Genomic DNA, 27,171 nt, shown 5'->3' on the forward strand with positions numbered 1-27,171 from the left:
TTTTAAGGACTTTAAGTGTCCTCAAAGCGGAGTGCCACCTATAGGACATCTACTCTGCGTGTCCCTAACTTTCTTTCCCCTACATATTCGCCTACATTCAGAAATAGTATATATCTAGGAAATAGTCATTAAAGTATCGCAATCTTATAACACAGACGACAGGAGGAGACTGGTTTACTATAGTTTTCCAATCTCCTTGTACAACGGTAACTGTCGTAGGTTTTTTTTTTGTAAGCATTTATTAACAATCAGAATTACATATTCTATGAGTTAATTTGATAACAAGTACAATAACTTATATTAACTATAGTATTGTACACTAAAATGGCGTTATGAGGTACATCACCCAGCGGTTTCACCTCAGTTTCAGCGAAGATCTATGGGCCATAATCTTCGCAATCTTCTGTTGTTTAGTGGCTGCAGTAGTGGTAATATTAATTGGTTGGGGTGGCCTTCCAATTTCTCGTGGTGTCTGTTGGCTGTTTCTTGAATTACTGTGCTGACTAACGGGATGTTTAGGTCTCTATGAAGGGTTTGGTTGGAAATGTACCACGGGGCATTTGCGATGGTGCGTAGAATTTTTGATTGAGTTCTTTGGATAATTTTTGTATTTGATTTGCTGGCACAACTCCATAGTTCTATACCGTTTGTTCTCAATTGAGAGTCGAGATTTTCGACCTATAATCCAATTAATTTCTTTCACTCTCAACTCAATTTGTTTCTTCTTCTTTAAAATGTGTTGTTTCCAGTTTAATGTAGAATCAAGATGAAGCCCCAGGTATTTGACGATATTCTGTTGTGGTATGTTAACTTGATTAAGGCTAATATTTGGGCATTGGTCTTTCCTTAGTGTGAAAGTTATATGTGTTGACTTAGTTTCATTAGCTTTTATCTTCCATTTCTTTAACCACTGTCCAATTTGGTCTAGGTGTTCTTGAAGTTTTAATACTGCAGCTGTTGGATCCTCTTCAGTTGCAAATATTGCTGTGTCATCAGCGAAAGTTCCAATGGTGGTTTGTGGAGAGGTTGGTAAATCGGATGTGTACAGTACATAAAGAAATGGGCCCAATATACTACCTTGTGGGACTCCTGATTGAATTTTGTTACGGTTTGATAGTTCATCCTCCACTTTAGCTTCAAATTCTCTGTGATTTAGATATGATTTTAATAAGTCAGAGTATTTGTTGGGTAGAGATTTTTTGATTTTATAAAGTAATCCTGGGTGTCATACCTTATCAAATGCTTGACTGATGTCCAGAAAGGCTGCTGTGCAATACTGTTTATTGTCCAAAGCTCTATTAATTACATTTGATATGCGATGGCATTGTTGCACTGTAGAATGAGCTTGCCGGAATCCAAATTGGTGTTCTGGGATCCAGTTTTGGAATTCTAGGTCGCTCATAGTTCTTTTAAGTAACAGCTTTTCAAGAAGTTTTGACATTATTGGCAGTAGACTTATTGGGCGGTATGAAATAACCGCCTGCCATCCTAGAAGAAGCCTTGAAGTCTTTGCAGAAGCGCCAAAAAGGCTAAAACAAGGATCTTCTCTTAACAGACTATTTTTATTTACATTTTTTATTTTCCAACTTTTTGTCCAGTCTATTCCTATATAATTCTTCACAAGTTCTTCCGAGATCTTTAAATTGTATCTTTTCACTATATGTTTCGTCTTTTACTTTGTTAATTTATAATTCTCATCGTTTGTAATCTTCCGTTGGTTTTTTAGTCATGTTATAATTGCCCGTTCCCTTAAAATTTTTCCGTTGTCTCAGGAACTTTGCAATGTTAATTATGTTATGAAGAGTCGGTGACATACAGCAATGTAACATAACTATTTATCTACATCAGGACTAGTATTATTGGAAAAACAAGGATTATTGCACAGGCCTAGAAAGAATATGGCGATTGTTTTAGCAAAACTATATCTTTGAATCACTATAGTAGGCCAATCAAGTTAGGTTTTTACTTGACATAACGGAAAAGACGAGGTTTGACAGTTGAAATGTGTAGTATGAGATATTATAAAAAGACTACCATCTTGGGATTTATCAATTTTTTAGTGGAACAAGTTTTAAATAAACAATCAAAACGTCAAACTTAGTTTTTTGCTCATAACTTAAAAACTTGTTTATTTAGAGATTTGACGTCCACAGGTAACTTTTTCAGAAAAAAAAGGTACATCGAATGAGATACGCTAAATGAAAATCGGTTAATAAACAAAAAAGTTATTGCAAAACGGACGACAAAATCGCTGTTTTTGAACATTGTTAATAACAATTTTATTGTTTATTAAAATATGTTTAAATATACCTAAATTTGAGGGCACTATGGTGTTTGAATATGTGCAAAAAATGGTCCAGATCTGTTAAATACTTTTTGCAAAATTGAATTTGTTTATAACATTTTTTGAAAAACGAGGTAATTTCTGAGGCTGATCCAGTTAATTTGTATAATTTGTATCTCAATAATCTGGGGCTCATTTCCTTCGTTAAGATGTGTACTAATAGCCTATGAAAATAAAAGTAAAAAAGTTTCATGTTCGTACACAAAATTATTTGTTAATAAATAGCAGTTTTTAAGCTTATAAACAATTAAAATAGTTCCGTGGAAATTAGATCAAATTAAATGGCAATAAAAAATACGGAAAGCTGGTTAAAATACCCAACTTCTAAAAAAAATTATATGTCCTACAACCCTTGGGAGCTGAGATGGCCCCTTTTTTTGAAAAAATCTCTGTTACGTTAATTAACTAAGAGATGAAATTAACCAATCTTTTATAAGAAAAGTCAAAGTTTTTAGCAAGAAAAAATGTTAAAAATTGTTTAAACAGGAGTGTTATAAACAAAGAGTATTTTGCGTTCCGACTAAAGTAAAAAATGGCGGGCGTAGTCGTCCGACTGAATCGTTGGCGCGGTTGGCGACCGGCAGCAACCCCTAAAATTACGTTATACCGACCACAAAAATCAACTTTAAGGTTAATGACAAATTTTAGTCATTCCTTATGTTTTCGAGGTCTCTGAATCCAAATATGGAGTTTATTTTTGTCTAGAATTAGTGGAACATGTTCAAAAATCAAATTTTATGCAAAAATGCAAAAAATCAATTTTGATCATTTTTCAATTTTACCTCGTATTTTTGGTCGCTGTAAATATTTCCTTTTGAAAATTTTACTGTGACATTTTTGGAGCATTTAGGTAACAATGAGATTTGTCCAAAATGATTAAACACATTAAAAGGGAAGTTGTTAAGTTTTAAACATTTTGTCGTCAGATTTCGTTAATTTCATGTTTACTTAAAAATGTTGATTGACAAATTTTTTAGTTTATTATTTTAACCAACACAGAATTAAAATATAATTCATGAAGAAGTTTCCCAAAAAAAATTTAATTCAAAATATGCAATAGGAAAAATGTAATGTGACTTTATAGACGAGCGGCACACCCCAAAAAAAGCTTCTTTCTTGAGATACTGACCACGGTGTGGCGAATGGCTAATTTTGGTCATACTTTATATTTTTGATGGTGCTGAAAACGAAAATTAGGGTTGTTTTGAATTTTACATGGGGAAACATTGTCAAAATCGCAATTTTACCCTAAAAATAAAAAAAAAACATGTCTTTTTGCGTTTAACTTGCTACAACTCTGTTCCATTGTAATATTTTTTTCTGTAATTTTTATAGTATATATTTCTCACCTTTCTGAAGATAATGGGACCGGGACCTGCTTCAATCTTTGTGTCTTACTATAAAAGGTGAAAATTCTTGGAATTGCAAAGTTGAATGACGAAATTTGAAATTTAGCTGTTTAATTAAGTTTATGTTAAAATCTAGAGTACGAAGAACAAAATGTTTTATAGAAAAAAATGGTATAACTTTTAATTTTAAGAAAAACGTGATTTCATTTTTTTTATTTTTAGGGTAAAATTGCGATTTTGACAATGTGCCCCCATCTAAAATTCAAAATAAACCTCATTTTTGTTTTCAGCACCATCAAACACATAAAGTAAGACCAAAATTAGCCATTCACCACACAACACTCGTCTATAAGGTCGCGTAACTTTTTTCCTGTTGCATATTTTGACTTGAAATTTTCCAGAAAACTTAAAATAAAATTCTAAAATAAACAGTTTGTCACCCAACTTTTATAAGTAAACATAAAACTAATGAAATCTGACAAAAATTGTTTAAACAATTTTCCGACCGCGGCACCTCTTGGTACCCTCTGGATTTGTTATAAGGAACTTTTTTTGGGTAAGTTTGTGCAAAAAATACGAATCGGAATAATTTACCTAACGGGGTCGACGATACAGTCTGGACTACACTTGGATTCAAAATAGGGAAGAAAAAATGGCCTATACCTACCTATCGGGTTCTACTGTTTGTACCAAGTTTACTATTTTTTTTTATCTATGGTACCACATTAAAATAATAACATTTATCTTATTTTCATTGCAAAATTATTCAAAACAAAGCAGCTAATGGGATGTATAAACCTTTTTTGAAGTGGCCTTTTTATTGTTATTTTTTAAATTTATTTATTTAAAATATAATTCTACTAAATAAATGTGCAACAGAATAATATTCATAAAATTCAAATTTCTACCAAAATATAATATTAAGATTTAAATCCGAGATACTGTCAATGTTAAAAATTAGCTGCAACGGTCTAGCGAATGGTAGTGCGCGAATTTATTCTCATTCGGTTACGCCCATTATTTTTTTACTGTAGTCGGAACGCAAAATATTCTTTGTTTATAACACTCCTGTTTAAACAATTTGTAACATTTTTTCTTGCTAAAAACTTTGACTTTTCTTATAAAAGATTGGTTAATTTCAGCTCTTAGTGTTGTTAATTAACGTAACAGTGATTTTTTCAAAAAAAGGGGCCATCTCAGACCCCAAGGGTCGTAGGACCTAAATTTTTTTTAGAAGTTGTGTATTTTAACCAGCTATTTTATTTGTAATTGTTTATAAGCTTAAAAACTACTATTTATTAACAAATAATTTTGTGTACGAACATGTAACTTTCTTTTACTTTTTTTTTTCATAGGCTATTAGTATATATATTAACGAAGGAAATGAGCCCCGGATTATTGAGATACATTCAGCCAAATGAACTGGACCAGCCTCAGAAATTATCTTGTTTTTCAAAAAATTTTATAAACAAATTCAATTTTGCAAAAAGTATTTAACACATCTGGACCATTTTTTGCACACCAATCAAACACCATAGTGCCCTCAAATTTAGGTATATTTAAACATATTTTGATAAACAATACAATTGTTATTAACAATATTCAAAAACAGCGATTTTGTCGTCCGTTTTGCAATAACTTTTTTGTTTATTAACCGATTTTCATTTAGAGTATCTCATTTGATGTATCTTTTTTTTTGAAAAAGTTACCTGTGGACGTCAAATCTCTAAATAAACAAGTTTTTAAGTTATGAGCAAAAAACTAAGTTGGACATTTTGATTGTTTATTTAAAAATTGTTCCACTAAAAAATTGATGAATCCCAAGATGGTAGTCTTTTTGTAATATCTCATACTACACATTTCAACTGTCAAACCTCGTCTTTTCAATTATGTCGAAAAACGGCTTATTTTTTACTAACTTGATTGATCTATAGAGATACTATGCTTTTTCAAACGTTTAAATATTCATCGTTTGGTTCTGTTAAAACTTCACAACAAATACTAGGTTTCCAGAAAAAATAGGTCAACAAAAAGTGGGAATAATACATATCATGACTAAAAAACAGGTGCTGGGCGTAAATTCTAATTACAGGTTTGAAAAGATCACGAACCCTGTGTCTTTAAGGATTGGCAAAAAATCCGTGTGGCTCAAAGGGTGATGTAGCATGCAATGTGGAGCGTTTCTCTACGAGACATCCTAAACTGCCAGCTACGACGAAAATCATGAGTGGCAGATGCTATAGAGAGATTAGTAACTCTGACATGGATCTGTGCATGTCACGTGGCTCGAATGACAGGTACTAGATCAGGGGTGGCCAATTAAACAATTATTTAAAAAGTGTAAAAATGGTATTAAATTTTTCTCTCAGTGATTGAATTTCACGAATTTTAAGGTGAAATAAAATGGTTCACATCGTTGTTTCAAATATGGAAATGATTCTGCAAGCAGCCTTGACTATTTCAGGATGCTTCGATTCTTCATCATCCTTCCATGTTTGTCTGGAACGGTCTACTGATCTTCTACCGTTTGGTTTATCAAAAAACACTGTTTGTAACAGTCTGTTTTCCTTTCTTCTGATCTTACCACAGACTTGCACATCTTATCCGGTTGGCTTTTATATTTCTGACGATGTTTTTAGTACCATACACAGCCACCAATTCAGCTGTGCGGTACCACTCTCCTGTCAATTCATCTCTTTGAAGGCCAATTATCATTCTGAGAACTCTTCTTTCAAAAACCAGCTGCATATTTATTTCTCGCTGATGTAGGGTCCATGTTTCACTTCCATATGTAATAAGTGGGCGAATAATTGACATGCACAATCTTAATTTAGATTGTCATTTCAGCAGCTTAGATCTTAATAATGTGATCGGGAGTATAATTCTCGATTCCACGCAGCTATCCTTGCTGAGACCTCTATTAATATGTAGATGTCATCCGCCAATAGATATTTAAACGCTTTTTCTACTTCGAAGTTGTGGTCATTAATAGTTATGTACAACCTAACTGTTGGTCTTGGATTTTGGGTTACTAGCATGTATTTCGTTTTCTCTTTATTTATTCGAAGGCCCACACTACCTGCTTCTTCCTTGAGTTGTAAAAACACGTCTCTCGTGTCTCTTGTAGTATGAGCGACTGCACCTAGATCATCAGCAAAGGCCAACAATAGTTTTGATCCTCTATTTGCGAAGCCTCCTGTCAGCTCAGATGACATTTTACTTATTACAATATTCTAAGGCCAAATTGAATAGCAACGTTGATACGAGGTCTTCTTGTCTGAGTCCTGATGTTACACTTAGTCTTTTATATTTGGTGTCAATAATTTAAGACATTTAAGACAATAATCCTTCAAAGAGCCACATGTGGCTCGCGAGCCACAGTTTGGCCACCCCTGTACTAGATGGACAAGGCGGATACTGGAATGGAGACCAATAGATGATGCCTACCAATGCGGAGGTCGTATTAGTTAAACCCTTAAAAATGAAGAGGTTGTTCTAAATTAAGTTAAAGACCTGGTTAGGAATTCATTGACATACAACAGCATGGTTAAAAATAACGCATTCTGCTAAAAAGAGGCATGGTACCCAGAGGGAGAAAAATCCCCTAAGAAGTAGTAGAAGGATTTACATACGCAAGGAGAGTGTAACTGGATCTTTGATACCTAGTTAAAGTATCCATGATAAACCTATACCGGACCTATGAAAATTTCAGCTGACTGCTCCAGGAATCATTAGGTTTTATTTGGTAGTGACACCTTTGCAGAATATATCGATAGAATTAATAAAATTCAAAAAATATACAGTGAGCGCTAATAACCGGCAAAATAACGCAAAAAATGGAAAACATAATACATTGTGAAGTATTAAGAGATGAAACTAGTAGAGTTGGAAATTATCGATATACATAAACGTATAAATTAACATTAAATTACATAGTTTCCCACCTTTAAACTTATCAGAGGAGTATGACATCTATCACTGTGACAGGAGAATTTTATAAAATACTCCTGTCACAGATGTCTAAAGGTAAGAAATTATGTAATGTAATGTTAATTTTTACGTTTATATGGATAATTTCCACCTCTACTAGTTTCATCTCTTTTTATCTCATCTTTTGCGTTATTTTGCCGCTTATTAGCGCGCTCATCATTGTATTCTATATACTACAATTTACCGTGTAATCGATATCGAAGTTTTAATGAATTGTTAAAGTATTTAGTTATATTAACATGATACAGAACCAAGCGATATACAATATTGTACATAGATATAGAATAGTGAAATATGGAAATGCTGCATGTTGTTTTGAGGATTGTCGTTTCATTTTAAGTGTTTTGTTTCTTCTAGTCCAAGTAGTTTAACTAGTAAAAAACCCAACGAACTAATACAAGGTGGTCTCAGTTCGATCAAATCGGCGGCCACCACAATGGTAAAGAAGATGGAAGAAATCAAAGAAGCCATATCAACGTCCACCAATTCAACGCCCGTCAAAGTCTTGACGGGTGACAGACTGGCGGCTGGGGACGCCCCTGAAGGTGCGGAAGGTGATTCAAATGATGGCAGTGATTGTGGAGACAGGCACAGAAAGATTTCCACAGAAATGAGCAGTTATAGAGGAAGCGTGACCAATTTGAAGGAGTACGATGAGAGTCTGCCCGAGAGTCTGTTTCCAATGCCTAAAGAGGATAAAACTGGTAAGACGTATTTTATTATTTATACGGCTTTTTATTAAAAAAATTTAAGTTTCGTATGAAATTATCCTAATATTTTCACATGTTTATTAAAGTTAAATCATAATTGTGCGTAAATTTTGGATCTCTTTGCTTTAAGGAGTTACATAGGTCTTGGTTACATAGGTTACATGCTATTGTAACAACAGAGTTATCTTTCCATCGCACCAGTAACACTATCGCTTCTGCTAACAAAAATCCATCACTGAAAAAAAAATAAGATTATGACTCCGTAAGCGCCCACCGCAACCATATGGTAACGGCGTACTTTGACTATTCCTACCGAATTCGCTACATTTAATTGTTGATAAAATACAACAATTTATAATAAGTTTAATAATAAACTTAGTTTTTTTTTTAAATATGCAAATATAGTTACTTGAAGACTATCAAAAATTGCTTACGCAAAACGGACGTCCATCTTTCTATAAATTTAAACCACACTGTCATATGATTATCTCTCGGCGGTTGAGAAAAGGCTAAAATACGAATCCGTTACGTTTTATAAGTGCCTGAAGTATTCCTAGAAACGATAGTTCTCAAAATATGTGGCTGACTAATTCCATGGGCATACTGCAGAATTTTTAAAAATCATGTGTTTTACGTTACCATATGGTAACGCTGGGCGCTAATGGGTTAATCAAAAATTTTGGGTGGTGGAATTTTGTGCCGGTGAGTGTATAAAAATTCGAAAAAAAAAAGACGAAAAAACTGACGTTTTTTATGGTAGGGGGAGGGGTGGCGGGTTAAAGTTGCGTTGAGTTTTATTTTTTGATCACATAGAACGTAAAAAAATAAAAAAAAATAATTCTGGGACTGAGGGTATTTTGCCTATCTTAACGACAGTTGCCCTTTCTTAAACAAATTCTTTGATTTTTATATATTTTTATTTTTAGAAAGTGAATTAGACATAACCCTAACTACATGTTCGCAATGCCACAACTGCTCGTGTCTACTCTACGACGAAGACATCATGGCGAACTGGTCACCGGAAGACTCCAACCTCAACACAGTATGTCAGAACTGTAACAAACCGACCGTCCCCTTTTTGACTGTTTCGATTACCGGTCCAGATATCGAACCGTGCGATCCCTTCAGCATACCATACCTGAACCCTCTTGTTTTACGAAAAGAACTGGAAAATATTTTAACACAAGAAGGTGATTTGTGCTTATCTGACTCCAAGTTCGTCGATGACCACCCGATTATTTACTGGAATCTCGTGTGGGTCTTCGAGAGGATCAACGTACAGACTCATCTCCCTAATTTGTATTTGAGGAAGAAGGCCTACTCTGAAAATACTGGCAGCAGCAATAATAACGTGGAGAATGGTGATAGGTTAGTATTCATTGCTTTGTAAAAAGGAATACAAAATGTACAGTTTACATTATCACATTTTAAAACACTGTTTATATACAAAATCCACAAGGAAAAGAGAGAATTTTCCCGTAGTTGTCTGTATACCATCAATCACAACAATTTTATTGAAAAAATTCTTTGTAAAAGGTAAAAAACTTTTATTAAAATCCCTTTAAAGTCTACATCACAACAGAACGTTTTCGATTTTCTTACAAAATCGTCATCAGTGTTATAATAAACAGGTTTAATGCTAGCTGAGTCACCAAAGAAATACCAGGGTTAGAACCCTTTAAATGGTATGTATATTACAAATACATATTACAAATATGTACATAGTTTTTTGCTAGCAGTTGCCGCTAGGGCATCCCTGCCATTTCGTTCGTTGCAATCCGTGACTGCACGCCGGGGTTTGTCCTAGTTGGGTCAGAGAGAGCAGCATATGTGCCTCCTGATGAGAGACTAATAAGTTTCGAAACCGGTAGAGATGCTTGCTACACTCTCTGATTGAACTGGAATAATAATGCGGCTGTATTTTCGTTTTGCAACGAAATTGAAAATGGTTATTCATTTTTTATTTACATGTTTACTCTGATTAGAGTACGAAGGAAACAATTCTCGTTGGAACTTTACCGCGCTGAGCAGATGGGACGTGAATTATAAATTGTAAAATTCCCTCATCTTCCTTAGTCTCAGCATCCGTTATGGCTTGCAAATTGTAGAAGCCTCGGAGGTGTTACCAGAGAAGGTTCCCATTGTTTTCAATCTGGTAGGATGTAAAGTAACATTTTTGGATGTTGTTTTATGTGATATTAGATTGAAAACTTAGTTTTTTGCTAGCAGTTGCCGCTAGGGCATCCCTGCCATTTCGTTCGTTGCAATCCCTGACTGCACGCCGGGGTTTGTCTAGTTGGGTCAGAGAGAGCAGCATATGTGCCTCCTGATGAGATACTAATAAGTTTCGAAACCGGTAGAGGTGCTTGCTGCACTCTCTGATTGAACTGGAATAATAATGCGGCTGTAGTTTCGTGTTGCAACGAAATTGAAAATGGTTATTCATTTTTGAAATACATATTTGTTTAAAATTCCATAGGATGGATACAATTAATAAAGAATTATGCCTTAAGTAAGGTATGAACCTTCCCATCACGTGGGATGTAAATTGAGTTGTTGTTTTTACATTACAACAGTTTGATGGCAATGAGTTGCAGGGGTTGCAACTTGCAACATATTTTTTAAATTACTCCATGATTCAAAGACATATTCCGGTATGCATCACTTTACGATTTAACAGACAAAAAAATTGAAAATAAAAGTTGTCAAAATTTTAAACGGGTTTTTCTCAAAACTATCTTTTTCAAAGGAGTTTGAAAGACATTGTAACTCAAAAACTACATGGCTGATCCACCTGAAATTTTGCATAGATTTTTTAAGACATTTCGTGAGGTACTACTCTCGTGATATTTTTTGTTTTTTGCTTATTTTTTTAACAATAATAAATATGTTGATTTTCACTATTTTTTTTTTTACGAAAAAATTCGTTATGTTGACTTACGATACTTAGTGATATGAGAAACTCAAAAATCGTTAAAACTAAAAAACTCGACAACGTTACCTCGAGGAACTCATAATCTATCTTTTGTGATTTTTTTGTTTCACATAATCCAACGACGAGTTCTGATGTCCACTCAAAAATCAATTTTTTGAGGTGTCTGTAAAGATTTGCCTACGTTGGCTTATTTTTCAATATTTTGCCTTGAATTTTTTTTAATATTCTTTCGATTGTACTGAATATGGTTATTTAATTTAAAATTAAAATAATTTTACCATAGTTTCAAAAAAATTCACAAAAATGTGCTTGAAATGTTGATTTACAACCATATCCCCCCTTAATAGATTCTTCTATCATTCAGCATTCACAAAAAATAGTTTCATCAAAAAAGCAGATACCTGCAGATTGAAGCGATAGAATCTCGTACTATTAGGTGGTGTCATATTGGACCACTTGTTAGTTTGGTATCGAAAATAGAAACATTTTCTATCAAACGAGTGGAATATTAGGACGTTATATTCTATTTAACTAATTAACCTTTTTCGGTCCATCTTTGGACATAGGCCTCCTTTTCCATTCTTTTCTGTCTGCCGCTACAGTTTTCTACCTAGAGCCCAAGTGCTTCTTGATATCATCTGCCCATCTCATTTGGGCCTTCCTTTGCTTTGTTTATATGCCCACGGTCTCCAATTTATAAGAATTTTGTTCCATCGATCTTCTTTATATTGTGTCCGGCAAGATTTAATCGCTATTTCAATTTCAAACTTCTCGTCTAGCATCCTTAACTTTTGTTTTCTCTCTTAGTCACTTGTTTCTCTTTTTATCGATTAGTCTTATGTGCAACATTTGTCTTTCCATTGCTCTTTGCGTTTTTATGATTTTGTCCATGTTTGCGTTTGTAAACGTCCTCGTTTGGGAACCATAAGTGAGAACAGGGGTACGCATTGATTGTATACCTTGGTCTTAAGATGTTGTGGATATCTTTTGTTTTTGAGGATGTAGCTTAGTTTGCCAAATGCCGACCGTGCCAGTCTAACTCGTCTTTTGATCTCTGCTGTTTGGTTTTCGTTGTTAAGTTTTACAATTTGATCCAGATATATACAATTCAAATTTCAAATTTTCAAATTTATTCAAAAATATGTGTGTACAACATTTTACATTTAGATCCTATATTATTAGTGTCGACTGACTCAGCACCATGCCTAGGCAAGAGTTGCCTGTTTTGCACTGTACTATGTCAATCGAAACTGTATCAATTGTACATAAAAGTAGTATTAAGGTTGGAACTAAGAAGTAACATACCTAACTATCGAGGAGATAATGCAACAGAACAAGACGGACGGTAAACCTCTCTAGCTGCTGAATACTTTGTTAATTATAATACCAATATACACCCAAATTTTACTCTGATTATGCTGTCGTTCATACATTAAGACATTGCGTCCAAAAATAATTGTACTGGGTTTTTTAGATAGGTTTTTATGTATTTTTTAAATTTAAATAATTTAGGTTCTTGTTTGATATGTATAGGAATTATGTTATAAAATTTAGGTCCAAAGAACATTAGGGATCTTTGTGTTACTGATTTTTTGAACTGCTGAATACTAATATCCATATTTGTTACTGATCGGAGTTAATCGGTTGTTTTGAAATTTAAATTTGTTTGAGTTTATATAAACATTTAAAACACAGTTGTAGATGTAGAGGGATTTAACACTAAGTATCTTGGATTCATCATATAATTTTTTTGTTGGATACAGTTTTCTTTTTTTTTTTAATTATTTTTAATAGAGTATTTTGAACTGTTTCTAAAATGTTAAGAGTTTTGTTAAACGCGCCACCCCATGCTACAATACAATATCTTAAGACTGATTCTGCAAGCGAGTTATAAACCATGATTAATTTTTTCCTGGGTAGAATATCTAACTGCTAATTGACGACTGAGAATATCTCTTAAGATATAAAATTTATGCATTAGAGCCCTTATTTGTTTACTGACATGAGTGATATGGTCTGACCAACGTAAATGTTGATCTATGAAGACACCTAAATACTTTATAGAGAAAACTTTTTCTATTGAAGAGCAGTCACAATTTTGTCCTTGACATTTTGCGTTATGCAATTTTATATGAAAATTTGTAGGTTGGTCAACAATTGTTGGGCTAAAGGCGAATATTTTGATTTATTAATATTTAATGTCAGTTTGTTAAATTTTAGCCATAAGTTTAGCTGTTTTGGGTTCATTTCAGAGCTGGTTTTAACCTCCTCCCATGTTTTCCCTATAAATAATATTGCCGTGTCATCGGCATAACAAACAATGTGGCTGTTGAAACTATTAATTCTTGTGATATTGTTCAGATAAATATTAAATAAAAGTGGTCCTAATACTGTTCCTTGTGGTACTCCGAATTTTATTATAGATTCAGAACTCAATTCTGCAATTTACAAAATAGGTATAACGGCTTTTTATAGGCTTCCATCAACAGATATTAAACAATTTTTAGGGGATTTGGGTGAATATTTTGGAACAATACAAAAACAAAATATTGAAATATTTGCAGGTGATATTAATATTGATTTAAAAAAAAGATGAAGTTTATACAAACAGTTATTTGAATATATTAAATTCTAATGGTTTTGTTTCCTATATAAACAAGCCAACGAGAGTGACAATAAATACAAAATCAATCATTGATCATATATTTATAAAAACACAAGCTAATCTAAAACAGCAAATTAGTATTGATCCGTTCGTTTTTCACACTGACATGACTGATCACTTCACTCCAGCCGTTTTGGTAAATAATGAAACTAAAAAAAACCCTACACCTGAATCTCCAGTCATAATTAAAAACCTTAATATCGGAAAACTACAACAGCTTTTAAAAAATGAACATTGGAATGATATTTATATAAACAAAATAGATTCTAAGTTGCATATGATACATTTATAAATAACTTAAATAATTACATGCAAACCTCTACGTAGGTAAAAAGTATGAATAAAAAAATATCAAAAATAAAACCCTGGATAACGGTGGGGCTGATATCGTCAATCAAACGACGAGATTTTCTTAAAAAGAAATTATTAAAACAATTTTCACCAGCACTTAATGCTGAATATAAAAATTATAGAAACAAACTTAATAGTCTACTAAAAAATCCAAGAATGACTTTTATCAAAATAAAATTCATGAAGCTGGTGGAAACACAAAAAAAAATGTGGAATATTATAAATGATATCTCTGGTCAGAATCAAAAATCTAAAAACATTGAACACATATCAATTGTTAATGACAATATAACTGTAAGTAATAACAAAGAAAAAGCAGATATGTTTAATAATTTCTTTTCTAATATTGGTGCTGATATGGCAAATAGAATACCGGTGACAAGTATACCTGATAATTTTATTGCTAATGATAAGGTTGAATCTAGCTTATTCTTAAAACCAGTAACTAAAAATGAAGTAACAATACTAATATCAAAGTTAAAAAATAACCTGTGCTCCTGGACCAGATAAATTGTATGCTAAAACAATAAAAAATATCCATGATCTAATCTCACAGCCTTTAACTCATATTATAAATTTGTGTTTTCAAAGTGGTAAAATACCACTACAATGGAAAGAATCTACAGTCACCCCCATTTTTAAATCCGAAAATTCGAGTACACTGAACAACTATAGGCCCATTTCTTTAATAAATAATTTTGCTAAAATATTTGAAATGGCCCTAAAAGAAAGGTTGCTTGCATTTTTTCATATAAATAAGGTTATTTCAGATAAGCATTTTGGTTTTGTAAAAAAATCAAGTACAGAAAGGGCTGTTGTTGACCTACTGGAGAAAGTGATAGGAGCTGTGGATGAATCATTGAAATGCTTAGTGGTTTTCCTTGATTTAGCTAAGGCGTTTGACACGGTCTCTCATAAAATTCTCTTAGATAAACTAAGTAATTATGGGGTTAGGGGAATTGCACTAAATCTAATAGCAGATTATTTGTCGGAAAGAGCTCAACGAGTAAAAATTGGCCCAGAATGAACCCAGAATCAATCGTGAACTTGTTCTATTTCATCTTGTCCGATCCTCATTGTGATGTCCTCATCTGTATTTGTTATGATTTTGGTCTTGCTGTAATTCATATTTAGGCCTATCTTTCCAGCTTCTATGTCCAGTTCTTTCTTCATTTCAAACAATTCGTCTTTTTTATCGGTTATCAATACGATGCCATCGGCGTACCTTACATGGTTCAAACGTTGTACACAAATTTTTATTACGTTATATTCTAGTATTTCTAAATATTTTATTACTGCTCTAGGTTATCAGGCGGAACAACTTCCATGGAACCAGTTGAAGAAGGAACTGATCCTTTGACTCAAGAGCTCACGGCTTTGGGTAAGTGTTAATGTATTTAATTTGAAAACAGTACAAATATAATGACTTTTCTGTTTGTTTAAAAGCTGATCCTAAGGAAAAAGAAAGTAAGTTTGTGTGTGATATCGTTTGCCTAATAGTAATAAACTGCTTTGAGTTGTTCTATAAATTTTGTCTATTAAAAGTAGTAGAACAACATTCTAAGCTTCTTTAGTGTGTAGTTGAGGACATTTTGACTAGCAATCTACTTCACAACAAATTTTAATTGTATGTGTTTAAAAATTCTAGATCTGAAAGTTGAAACATCAATAAACTTTTTTGTTTCTTTATTTATGTACGTAATATTTCTGTATTTAACATGAAATAAACAAGAATGTAACAAAATAGTGACAAAAAGAAATTACTCTCAAGTGGCAATAATACTCAATAATGATTTGACAAAGAATTCATGCAAGCTCACTGAGTTTCCTGTATCATACTCGTCAGAGCACCTTCTACTGGCAAGCTTATCAGCTCTTTTATTACCGACAACCATACCAGTGTTTCACTCTAGTGTTCCGCCATTTTATTGGGTTTTATTTTGATAAACCCATAGCTCATTGATTGATATACAGTCAAACCCGCTTATTGGAGTAGCCTTGGTGCCAGCAAAAGTATTCCTATAACCGGGATATTCTAATAACCGATCATTGGTGGTTAGTAAAAACGTTTCGGGACATCATATTTATATTCCTTAAACCGGGATATTCCTTTAACAGGTATTCTAATAAGCGGGTTCGACTGTATCGCACCTTTGAAGAAACACTGACGTTTAAGAGAAAATTTGATAATTATCGGGAAAACGCATTTAAAGTTTTGAAAGTTAGTTAAGGCCAAAAATGAGATGCAAATTACAAGAGAAAGTAGAAATTTATTGTCCACTGTTTTAGTTATTAATGTAATATATAAAGTTTTTTTATGATTTTTCTTTAACATCCCTTCTTAAAGTCGCCTGAAAGGGGAGAAAATTAACAAATATGTCATTGTTTCTCAAAAAATTTCAGAATTTTGTTAATTATTGTATTATTGCATACTAATGTTGTATCACGCACAACTGACAATCTGACTTTGTTGCACCAAAAGAGCAGATAAAAAACGGAAATTTAACAACGACATACACGTCATCTAGCGAAATAGGGAAGAATTACAAGACTTTGTTTCTCCAGACATACAGTACGTAAATCGATCAGCTGGACATAGGAAATATACATTGAGAGAATTGTGGCAACTGCGCTAACCTGTCTTAGTTGAAGCTTCTGTTCGAGTACGAGTTTTTGGTGCAATAGAGCTGTTAGAACAAATAGAATGAGTGAGTTTCGAAGCAAGGCTGTCCATAAATAAATCGAAAACAAAGTTTATGATTAATGAGTTAATAACTTTACTTTAATTATTTTTAAAATATTTTTTATTTAAAACTAATTTCAAAACTAAACAGTTTTCCCGTTCCATTAGGCCAAAAATATTTAGCTACCACATTGTCATATTTTGACGTTTATTTGTGTCAGTCGAAATGAGTTGTCAATTTTGAGGTTAATGCCTCTTAATGCTAACAACCGTATTGTCATCTAGAGAGCTCAGTTGCCACAAATATCTCAATATAATACAATGTATGTATTAATGTATCTAAATAATGTGTTGATAACTCAATTTGTGAAAAATTTGCACTTGCAGCAGTGTTTCTCCAAAGGTGCGATATATTGCTTATTTTGTAAAATTATAATCTAGTGACGTTATATGACATTTTAATGTACTTGTTTCACTTCTTTAGCACAATTGGCTGCTCAAGTCCATTTGCGATGCCACTGGGATGAGCCTGGTTTACATATTGACGGTCCTCCTATGTACATGTTGTGGAAAATGAGGGATACGTCCCAGTTTAACTCTAACGGAAGGAGCCTAATTACAAAAACGTAAGTTGTTTCTGTTATTTTGTACAAGTAGTAATAGAAACTTGCAAATACAGTAGTAAAATCCCTCCAACAGTAAAAACCTCCCCTTACTTCAATACACTCAATCTAGAAATTTGCATATGTCTATTTCGAGTTGGACAAATGGTGTTCCTGGATAGTTTTATCTATTTTCACGATTTCAAGTCGGTTAATTTAATACTTTTAAGTATGTAGTGAATGTTTCAGTAAGGAACCGAAACTAGCTACACAGCACAGAATGATTACTGCAAAACTCGAGGATGAAAAAATCAAGGATGTGGAAAGAAAATATTACCATAGAATAAAATTAAATAAGCTCAAATTAGAACAGGTCCGAGAACATTACAAGAAAGGAACAAATAGAAGATTAAACGCCGGCGCCCACTTATAGGGAACCGCCCGCTACGTAACAGACCGCGACGATCGGCATTTTAATATTTGCGTGTATTCCAATGGCCAGCGCGATGTGCTACGATTCCGTAGAGGAGACGCTGAGCCATTTGAATATACAAAAATATTGCCGATCGTCGCGGTCCGTTCCGTAGCGGACTGTTCCGTATAAATGGGCGCCGGCCTTAAGACAACTATAAAACCAAAAAGAGACATGGACACTGAAGGAAATATGGAACGCCTTTAAAATAGTTATAAAGTCTACAGCAATAAAAATATGTACAATCAGGAAACATAAAAACACTATAAAAGGAGAAGAAGAATGAAAAAGTATGGAAAAAATACATTGAAACCGAGCTGGAAGAAGACAAAGAAGAATATTAAAGGCTGATACGATTAGCGAAAAATACTATAAGACAATCAAAAGCAAAGACGTGGGAAGAGTTTGGAGAAGAATTACAGAAAACTATGTAATAAATAATAGAAGCTTTTGGACAACAATCAGACATATGAAGAAAGGAAAACATAAAGAAATAACAGCAATAAGTAAACCAAATGCAGAATAGATAGCTAAAGTATGGAAAATGCTACGAAAATAAATTTAGAAATGAAACAATAGACGCTAGAAACGAAACATAATATCAAGGTGACGAGAACGAAGAAATAGAGCAAATTGGTACACGAAGTATCAAACATAAAAACAGGCAAAACTGGAGGGGGTGGTGACATAGACCCGGAAATGGTAAAATACATGGGAGAAGAAGGGATAAACTGGTTATGGAAAATATACAAAGAGGCAAAGTAACCTTATAGTGTCAATATACAAAAAGGGAGAACACGTCAACTGCGAAAATTATAAAGCAATATATTTGTCATCGGTATGTTTTAAAATACACACGAAAAGATAAGCGAAGAAGCTAAGACAAGAGGTAGAAAAATAACTGGAAGAAGAACAAGCAGCGTTTATACCAGAAAGACAGACAAACAATAACATTTACATCATTAGAAATATAATAGAAAGAAGTATTCACTCGGGGAAAGCTCATTCTGGCATTGATATATCTAAGAGCAGCGTTCGATTCTATAGAAAGAAAAATTATATGACAATACTTGCAGAAAATGAAAGTGCCAATTACACTGTACCAGTAATAGGATGAACGCAATGAGATGAGACGTCTACGAGCTATAGTAGGAAAGACCAAATGGGATAGAATAGGAAATGAGAGAGATAACCAAACAGGAACCAATAATGAACAAACTAATAAAGAGACAATTAAACTGGTATAGACATTTGATGAGAATGAAACCCAGTAGACTAACGAGAAAAATTCACGAAACAAGAAATATCACAAAACGAAAAAAAGGCAAACCGAGAAAAAATGGATACATCAAATAGTTGATTCGGGACAGAAAACGCTTGGAGAAATGAAAATATGTAATAGAACAAGATAGAAAAGAATGGAAGAGATGGGTGAATGCGTAGCATAACTAAGCCCGAATCCGACACCTGAAAGTGTATAAGGAAGGGGAAAAAGAAAGGAAGGAAGAAATAAAGTGTGTAATCAACAATTTAAACTCAACCAGTTTGGTATTGCTATTAGCGCAAGTTCTTCCCAGTTCACTGAAGATGGAATGATAAGTCCGAAAACGTTCCTTTTTAACAACTATTATAATCCATCTGTATTTTAATTCAATTTTTAATTAAATACTTATACCAGTTACAAGCAAATTTTTTTCTTAGAAAAAAAAACTTTTAAAAGAAAACTTTCTTCTTAAGTTAAAAGACTTTTTAAAGTTTTTTAACTAATTGGTATACAGCTAATTTTCAGGAACTATCCCGATTTAGTTAAATATCAATAAATCAATCAATTAGTGGTAAATTATTTGAGGTAATATTAACCATGCAAAGCCTTGCTTTATTTAATATCCATAGATTAAACTATCATTTGATAATTTTAATATTTTTTTCCAGGTTTATGCAGCAGATCATAAACTACATACGCGTTAGTGACCTAGCGGAACCAGTGAGGACTTTATCGAAAGATAGAAAAGAAGACGAAAACAACAAGTGCAACTCAATATACAGAGACATTCTATTTTTAGCCTGCAAGGTATTAGGGCGGGCTCAGATCGATATTAACACGTTTGACAAAGAGTATGCAGCAGCCTATTCTAGGGCAACAGAAAGACAATACAAGCTTTATCCGCAGGATAAACCCATCAGTTTATCTGCTCTTTATTGTAGACAATATTTCAGACCTCTAACATTGCCTTGAGTTTTACTAGTACAGGTTTTCTGTTAAACGTTAGGTTGTTATCACGAAAACGCTGTATCTGTGAGACACAGCTGTCAAATCAAACTCGGCTCCGTTTATGCGAATGGGGCGTTATAGTCTAGGAGCTAGAGGAGGGTATAGTGTGTGTATAATATTATAAATAATGCCAGAGACAGTTATTATAGTTCTTTATTAATAGTTGAACAACAATGATCCCGCACAAGAATGAGTAAACAAACGAGTGACATAAGGCAGTGACTAATCATCCGCCGGACGGTATACGGTATCGGATATGTTCCGAATACCAACATTATAATACAGTGTGCACTGTTATGTCCTCTCGGTACCTTGACGTTTTTTTGTTTTTTTTTGTGCATATATTCGATTTTTAGAGGGTGCCGGGTTGAAAACCCGACAGATAATTTGTTATTAACAATTTAATTGTTTAAATGATTGTATCTCCTAAACTCAGAGTTTCCCAAACGTTTTTCATTCGTAGACCCCTTGTCATCTTTTCAATTTTAGACCGACCCCTTGCTATTCATTTTGAAAGATTAAAATTTCTAACAGTAATGAGGTACAGTGGGACCTCGATAACTCGGATTAATCGGGACCGCGACCGATCTGGGGTATCGAAAATGCGGGTTAGCAGGAGAGTATGGTAAAAATTAATAAAATACGATATATCGCCGTCGCCTACGAAAAGTTTAACTCCGAAAAATGCCGTTAAGAATATAACTTTCAATGAACGCCGCGAAGAATATTATTTTCGATTATATGATTCTGAAAATTATAATCCCTAATAAAGTGTTAGCGAAAAAAATTATTTTTTGAAGAGTATCAGCAAAAAACATATGAAAACAGAAAGGGAAATAATTGTTTTCGTCGGCATCTATTAAGAACTAAATCTCTTCGTCATAAATGTTTTGGGAGTTATAATCTTCTCGGACACACATATAAAAATAAATTGTATCGCCAACACTTATCAAAGAGGTATTATTTTCACCGAAAATGTATTAGGAATCACATTAATCATAGGTACCAGCGATATGTACTTACAGAAAACTCTGTTATAATTCAAATAACATGAAATATATGAATACACAGCACCTAAATATCTAAATTATTAAAAACACGCAAACACAAAAAAACACAAACGTAAGCAAACGGAAGCGAACAATAATACAAGACTGTACTACACACAATACAGTCACAATGGGAACGATGTTATGTTATTTAAAGAATAGTGAAAACTAAGACTTAAAGTTTATGCTTGCAAAGTTTTTTTTAAAGCTGAAACAATTTCCTTTAAAATGAGGGGGTTTTGAAAGTTAATAGGTCGTATGAAAGCTGGGTTACACTTGAAAAAGCCCTATCAAATGCATATTTTGTAATTATTTTTCACGAAATTTGTTATAACTCCGGTTCTAACAATCGGATCAAATAAAAAAGCATCATTACAAAATTTATTACCGATGTGTGTAGTGAAACTAATAATTCCTGTTACAAAGATAACCAAATAGCCGTTTCAATTAAAAATAAATCCATAAAACATGACATAATATTTACAAAAACAGATAAAGGTAACACAACTATTGCTATAGATAAAAGAGACTATAATAACAAAACAATAGAATTTTTAAATAACCAAAATAGTATAACATTAAACAAAGACTCCACAGAAAAATACCGAAAACAAATTAAACTAGCCATTGAAAATTCAAAATCCATATTAAATCCAACAGAACAGAAATACCTTGATCTTATGAACCCACAACCTCCTAAATTATACTCTTTTATTAAACTACACAAACCTGACCACCCAATATGGCCTGTAATTTCTTTTTATACGGTTCCGTCATATAAACTTTCAAAAAAACTGTCAGATATTATTACAGACTACACTAAATTTACACCTAAATTCACCGTAAAAAATACACTGGAACTAGTTAATAAAATACAACATTTTCAATTGCCCAACAACTCCAGACTAATTTCATTTGACGTAAAAAATCTTTTTCCTAGTGTTCCTCGTACAGAAACTTTTGTTCTAATTAAAAATCTTTTAGACCATAATAGTACAAATCCGATCATTGCACCTGAAATTTTACACCTTGAAATTTGCATAAATCAAGACTATTTTGAATTCAATAATCAAATATACACAAACAACAGTGCAGGACTTATTATGGGTAATCCTCTAAGCCCATTGCTATCAGATATATTTATGAACCAGCTTGAAACAACAATTTCTAAACATCCCGTTTTTAAACAGTTCTTATATTGGTGGAGATACGTGGATGATATACTAGTATGCTTTACAGGAACTGACAGACAACTTGAGCAATTTCTATCATACATTAATTCACTTCATAGTAATATTGAGTTTATTATAGAAACAGAACCGAATAAGTCCATAAACTTTCTAGATCTAACAATTACCAGACTACACAACAAACATGAGTTCTCCGTATATCATAAACCTACCCATACTGACACAACTATACACAATTCATCATCCCATCCTACACAACACAAATTAGCAGCCTACCATAGCATGATACATAGACTGACAGAAATTCCCATGTCAAAAAATAACTTCGAAATATAACTGAACATCATTAAACAAATAGCAGTAAACAATGGCTATAACGAACAAGCAATTAATAAAATTTTAAACCAAAAACTCCATAAGAAAGCCGTGAAATTAGTCTATCCACCACCATAGAAAGAACCCAGTACCTTCTGCTCTATCACATATACTGGCAAGATAACAACAAAAATAGCCAGATGCATAAAAAGAAGGGAATAACACCAGCTTACAGAACTAACAACTTAAGCAAATATATTAAGAACAATAAGAGCCGAAAGATAAAACAACTACAGAGTGGTGTTTACAAACTAACTTGTGGTGACTGTCCGAAAACTTACATCGGTCAAACTGGCAGAATCTTCGACAAACGGATAGCAGAACACAAAAGGGCTTTCAACAATAGAAAAACAGACACTTCTACATACGCACTTCACCTTCTAGATCATAATCATTCTTTTAATGAATAGTTTCAAATTCTGCATATTCAAAATAAAGGCCTTAGGCTATCTTTATTAGAATCTATGGAAATTAATAAATTAAAAAATACAGATATAATTCTGAATGACCAACTCGAGACAAACAGCTCCCCACTCCTCAACCTCTTCAGTTAAAGACTTTAAAAAGGCAAACCCATAGTAAACTAAATCACTTGAGAAAGGCACTCTGCCGAAACAGCTGTAGTCACATAGTTATAATAAATTTTGTGGAAGTATAGAAAACAAACGTTTTCAGTGTTTTATTGTTATATAATCGGATCAAAGTTGACCAAACGCCATTTTGTTCATTTTTTCCAAAGGAACCATTTTCCTTTTGGCATAATTAAAAATCTCTAATAGTTTGTGAGATACAATCATTTAAACAATTAAATTGTTAATGACAAATTATCTGACGGGTTTTCAGCCTGATACCCTCGAAAAACCGAATCTACGCACAAAAAAAACATAAATAAAAGCCAAAGGGCCGAAGAAACATAAAAGTACATACTTAATCAACTCCCTCCCCGAGCTCCTAGACTATTAGCATATATTTTATAATTAATTGTTTGTACAAAGATAATATACATATCTAATAAAGAAATATATGAAAACTATTAGAAATAGTATTTGGAATAATGTTTTTATATAAAACTTTCGTACTAATTACAAATTACCTGCAATGATAATTTTGTGTCCAAATACGTACTTTAGATAAAAAAAAGTGTACTAGGTTTTAAAATCGTGTTCCTGTAAAGTAGAATGGATTTTAAAACAAGATTAGAAGTATCTTCTACGGTATTTTCCATTCATTTCATTAGATTTGTTTCTTTCGTTCTTAATTATAGCCGAGAAGTTGTTTTAGTTCTTGTATTTTTTCACGGAACGTTGCGATTGAATACAAGTATTTAAAAACTACTTTTACCAGACTGCATATATGTAATCCCACGAAAGATGGTCTTGAAATATCATTTATTTCTTTTTAAGACCTTTCTCCATTTTGACAAGTGCCTTTGTGTTAAACTATCCATTAAGTATTTAATTTTGATAAAATAGATCTGCACAGCTACAGGAACCTCTCGTATATTTTTATACTTTTGATTGTATTAAATCAATAGTAAAATTCCCCAAACAATTAATTTATAATCGATATCTCCTACATGCACTCCAACTTTTTCTAGTTACGCTTAATGCTTTAATTTTAAAACAATAATATAAGTTTAGTACATGTATAGGTAGAGGCGCTCATATTAGGATTGATTTCGACCCGTAAAATTGACAGCGCGCAGTTGCCAGCCTCACAATTTTTGCTTAATGCACTTATCGTTTTTAAATATATTTTTCCGTCGACCGTCCATTTATGATCAATTTTAACACCCTCAAAATCATTGATTAATGACCCCTATTAATGAATGATTTTCTATTTATGAACGATTTCATTATAGGCAACACAACATACATTGCTTGCATAAATTAATTAAACGCTCTGTGATTGGCAGTTACCTGTGGTGTAGGCAACCAAACATATACCTATTTATATTCCCACTAAAAAATTTAAAATCAAGTAGCCGCTGTTAGTACTATCTGTCATTGTATGTCAATATTTACTTTATTGTTTAAAATTCTGTGTATTTGAAAAATCAAAAGATGGATATATCTTTATTTCTGAAAAGTACGGTCGACGGAAAAGTTTTGTAACGAACTCGTAAATTAAAATGGCGATTAACAATCTCGAACATTAACGCGCTCGCCCCGCTCACGCGTTAAAATATCTCGATTGTTAATCGCCCTTATTAATACACCTGTTGGTTAAATAACTATTAAATCATCGTTTTACTGAATGTTATAAGATACGGATATTTTATTGTATTTAGCAGTAAAGAAGTGGTCGAAACGTAACGCTAACGCTACATTAGTGCTTGTTATTGTTTCAGCTAATTTTATTACAACTCGCTGACCAATTGTGCCTTCTGTTGATTCTGTTTCTTTTCCGCTATAGATGTATCATCCACACAACTCCCTTATTTTAAAATAATTTTGTTTTTTCAAGATTTGCTCAGTAGAAATCGAAACGTCAACAACAAACATAAAATGTAATTTGTATTACAATCAATTGCGGTTTAATGTTTAATACCATATAAATATTTATATTTGGCAATATTTTTAAAACATACCACAAAAAAAAACAGTTTTAGAACCTCTTTAAAAAAATTAAAGAATGGCAACACCGCTTTGTCAATTTTGCGACTTCAAAACGGGTCCAAATAAGAGTGCATCAACTACACATTTACGTTTAGTTTATATAAAAAACGCTTTCTATTATTTGACTTTTAATCAAAGTTAAAGATACATACATGAATAACATGAATAAATATTTTTCTCGAGTCTACTCATTTGGAGTATAACATAGCATCTAGTTTCCTCGCAGATACAGTGGATTGTTTTTGTTAAATTTTAGTTTAAGATTTTATTTATGATGCATATTTTGTTTAAGGTTAACAGTATTTGCAGTAGGCAACTAGTGATGTAAAATAAAATTGTTAATTTCTCTGTTTTCTTTTATTTATAGCGACGAAATCATTTATAGCCTCAATATACATCCTCAAAACTCCATGCTCGTCTTACTGCAATGTATTCGCCAGATATGCTAAAAATAAACCCCTTTTCCCCCTATAAAATTTGCTTATCTCCTCCAGCTACGAACGCTTTGACGAATGTATATACGTTCTAGAGGACTCTACTTTTTTACTGTCATTAGTTCCACAGCTCACACACTTTTATCTATCCATAGATAGATAAAAAAAAGAATGTGTGTGTACTTTTTACGCACGTAAGAAGTTATACTTCTATTATATAATTTCAAAGAAATAAATATACTTAACAGGTTATTTGTATTTTATTTAAATATTAAACTAACTTTCTTACCTACCACTTTTAAAAAAAATTTATTAAAACGATACCAAAAATTCAAAAAAAAAAAAAAAATATGAATCGTCCGGGATTTGAACCCGGGACCTCTAGATCTCCAGTCACACGCTCTACCACTGAGCTGTATTCACAAAATTTCAAATTCAAATTACAAAATTTCTCCTACATACTGACAAAGTTAATAGACCAAGTGAAGTATACAAAACTACTTTAAATATACTTACTATTATTATAAAATATCTTATTCCCGAGGAAGACAAATCCAAAGACACAAAAATTATAATAAATTAATACATTTACTAAAAACACTAATATATCTCACACAGAAGTAAAAACTTCAACTTGTATTCTGGTATAAAATCGTTTATTAAAAAACTATCTAAAAAGTCATCCAAATGGATTGCAAAACGTTTTCGTTCTAATTCAGAACATCTTCAGTGACTAGAATGAAGTATTTCCACGTTAGATTAAAGCAAAAAGGTTAAAATTATGACTGTTAGAAAGAAAAAATATGTGGGAATACTTACATTCTGCTGAGTAGTTTGAAACTAGCACACTGTTTAAAGTGGTAACCCCATAATATATGGTTTAAATATCTTATTTTAATAAAACATGGTGGCTACAAGTCGATATTGTTAGATATAATAGAACACATGCTCAAAGGGCAACATGGTTCCCTGCTCGAAAATGCTAGGTACTTGAAAATACTATTGATTGTAATACATCCAACTCCCACAGAAATCTGGAAGCACGTTGCCACTACGGCTTGCGGTGAAACTACGTTTTGACAACGTAAAATTTGACGTAAACATTCAAATTTAATTTTATTAATTTTTGAAT

The 27,171-nt window shown here is 32.7% G+C and overlaps 1 protein-coding gene across 3 annotated transcripts in view; it reads left to right on the forward strand.

Annotated features, from left to right (window-relative positions):
- Window positions 1-25,953, forward strand: part of LOC114329338 (DENN domain-containing protein Crag) — an 86,651-nt gene extending 60,698 nt beyond the window's left edge. For 2 of the 3 annotated variants that reach the window (XM_028278394.2, XM_028278396.2), the window contains 6 exons: window positions 8,041-8,387; window positions 9,320-9,761; window positions 15,649-15,725; window positions 15,791-15,811; window positions 17,512-17,653; window positions 20,034-25,953. In XM_028278394.2, the coding sequence (XP_028134195.2) occupies window positions 8,041-8,387; window positions 9,320-9,761; window positions 15,649-15,725; window positions 15,791-15,811; window positions 17,512-17,653; window positions 20,034-20,337 (1,333 nt within the window). In that variant the 3' untranslated portion in view covers window positions 20,338-25,953. The remainder of the gene's footprint in view (window positions 1-8,040; window positions 8,388-9,319; window positions 9,762-15,648; window positions 15,726-15,790; window positions 15,812-17,511; window positions 17,654-20,033) is intronic. The other variant, XM_028278395.2, reaches the window with a different exon arrangement.
- The last annotated feature ends 1,218 nt before the right edge of the window (window positions 25,954-27,171 follow it).

This window comes from Diabrotica virgifera, chromosome 7, assembly GCF_917563875.1.
Source record: "Diabrotica virgifera virgifera chromosome 7, PGI_DIABVI_V3a".
NCBI lineage: Eukaryota > Metazoa > Arthropoda > Insecta > Coleoptera > Chrysomelidae > Diabrotica > Diabrotica virgifera.